The following is a 2,355-nucleotide window of genomic DNA, read 5'->3' on the forward strand; positions in this document are numbered from 1 at the left end:
CCGAATGAGTAAACTACACAACAACAACCAGTCCAAACGAGTAAACTACACAACATCCAGTCCAAATGAGTAAACTACACAACAACAACCAGTCCAAACGAGTAAACTACACAACAGCAACCAGTCCGAATGAGTAAACTACACAACAAGAACCAGTCCAAAGTGTGCTGTTTAGTTCAACAGCAGCAGAGATTTCTTCAGTCCTTCTCATCTACTTTATCAAGAAACAGCTGACAATGTTAATGTGCTCAGTTTCAACATGTACTGCAGCCTAAACTGATGGAAATTTAACCAAAGTAAAAGTCATGGTGTATTTGTGTAAATACATTTTTGTTAAAATTTGTTCTGAACTATAAAGTCTCTAATAATGTTCACAAGACTTATGGCTGTTTTAGGTTTTTATCAAATTTTGTCTTTGGTTTCTTTTTTAATCTCAAAACCAAAGCAACTTAAATCTTGTCTCTTTGACTTTGTTCTTGAAAATTTATTTAAACTTCAGTTTTTTTTTTAATCTATTTTAAATATTCCAGCTTCATTTGTTTTTCAACGGGCCCCTTAAGGCTCCATCTTAGATTCTTTTCAAAGATAGAATCTTCCCTTTTCTGTTAAATAGTTTTTTTGATAGTTAGTTTTTTTTGTTTTTGAAAATAATATGCAGCTTTGTTTACTGATGTGTAAAGATAAGTGAAGTTAGATGTTCATATCAATCAACAAAATAAAATCAATGCAACTCAAAATCTAAAATCAATAATCCCATTGTAACTAAATAAGTAGCAGCATAAACACGGTTTTTACAGCAGTGTAAAGAAAGAATGTAGTTGTTCTGTTAAATGCTTGTCTTTTATCAACCAAAATATTCTTTCTTTTTGTAGCTGGATTGGAGCCCTTCAGAAAAAGACCTTGACCAGTGCTCCATGAAGGGCAAGAGAAAGGCAAGTACTTAAAATGGATATGAGTGTTTTCTCTACCGTTACCCAAGGAGGGCGCCCTGCCCTGTCAAAAGAACCGAGCGCCCTGCCTACTGAACTGTCCTTCACCCACAACTACCCCCGTCGACAACTTCCAGCACTAGTGTAGTGCTAAACTAGCGCACGACACAGACATGTCTCGGTCTCCAAAAACTCAAAGTTCAAAGTACAAGTTTCTTTATTCTCTTTCGCATCTCATGTGGTACATGAGGTGGAACAAGGTCCCAGAGACAGAGTACAGCACAGTTCTTCATCTCCTCTAAGACACTCGCTCTCAGTCGTAGCAGATCCAGCTTGTTTTCAAAAGGGCAGACGTTGGCCAGGAACAAAGATGGAATTGGCGGTATGTTAGCATTAGCCTTCAGTCTCGCTAATACTCTAGCCCGTCTCCCTCTCTTCTTCCCCTGAGCACTGCGTTTCCTTTTCCTGTTAAGGCTCCCACAGACTCGAGCATACTTCAGTCTGCAGAGGTCTCCGCGGACCGGAATAGACTCAAAGTGGACGTCCGCAAGGCATGTCCGTGCAAAGATACGTTTTTACGACCTCATGCACGTACCCTGTGTCGCACAATACCTGCCCGGCAACAGACTTTTGTATGCAACACCAATATATGAAATTCCCCTTTTTTATCCCTGGTCTGGTTTAATGGTCTTTTCTTTTTTTTTTTTGCCAAGAGACAAGCGACCTCTTCCTCCTCGTCCATTGACGCCATGACTGGAATGAAGGAATTTGTCATGAGAGAATTAAAATCAGGCCCGGTGTGGCTGCAGGAGGGTCTGGAGATTTCTTGGTGGGCTGGTCTGATGTGTGGACAGCAGGATCAGTGCTCCCTGTGTTTATTTTTTAGAACTTTTAATTAACAACATATAAACACAGAACACCGCTGCCGCTTGCTGCCAGCTCTCGGGGGGGGGGCGGGGGGGGTTGCATTTTTTTTCAGTCAGGTCCAGATGACCTGACTGAAAAATGTTGGATTGTATACCTGGATTATTGAGCATGGACTTTGTTGTTTTGAATCAACAGCTAGATGTTCCTGCGTGAGTGAGCCAAGGGTTCTGACGGAGGCCTTCTAGTTTTTACATCTAACCTTTCAGTGTGATGGTATTTCCTGATGACAGAGGCCTCTTTCAACAGGAAATCACTTCTTGCAGCGTCACAAAAATGGTTAAAAAAATGAACAATAAGTTTTTATAAATCTGTCAAAGCGGACGTATTCCAATGTCATCTCCATCTGTAAACTTTCTCTTGTCCCGCCCATAACGTCTGATCTGCTGGAAATAATTTAATAAAACTCCATATACATCTGCATCATTAGTCAAAGTATTGTGTGTACTTTTTACCACCCCAAGTCTAGGTCAAAGGTTATACAAGGTGTTCTCTTGTTGCT

The 2,355-nt window shown here is 40.4% G+C and overlaps 1 protein-coding gene across 1 annotated transcript in view; it reads left to right on the forward strand.

Moving 5' to 3' along the window:
• Positions 1-872: 872 nt before the first annotated feature.
• LOC119429194 (semaphorin-4B-like) overlaps positions 873-2,355 on the forward strand; it is a gene marked incomplete at its 5' end in the record, with an annotated part of 47,232 nt that continues 45,749 nt past the window's right edge. Inside the window, one exon of the mRNA XM_037696870.1 lies at positions 873-932. Coding sequence (XP_037552798.1) covers positions 873-932 — 60 coding nt within the window. The remainder of the gene's footprint in view (positions 933-2,355) is intronic.

The sequence above is a fragment of the Nematolebias whitei genome, unplaced genomic scaffold, assembly GCF_014905685.2.
Source record: "Nematolebias whitei isolate Nwh7 unplaced genomic scaffold, NemWhi1 Nwh_scaf_55, whole genome shotgun sequence".
Classification (NCBI taxonomy): Eukaryota; Metazoa; Chordata; class Actinopteri; order Cyprinodontiformes; family Rivulidae; genus Nematolebias; species Nematolebias whitei.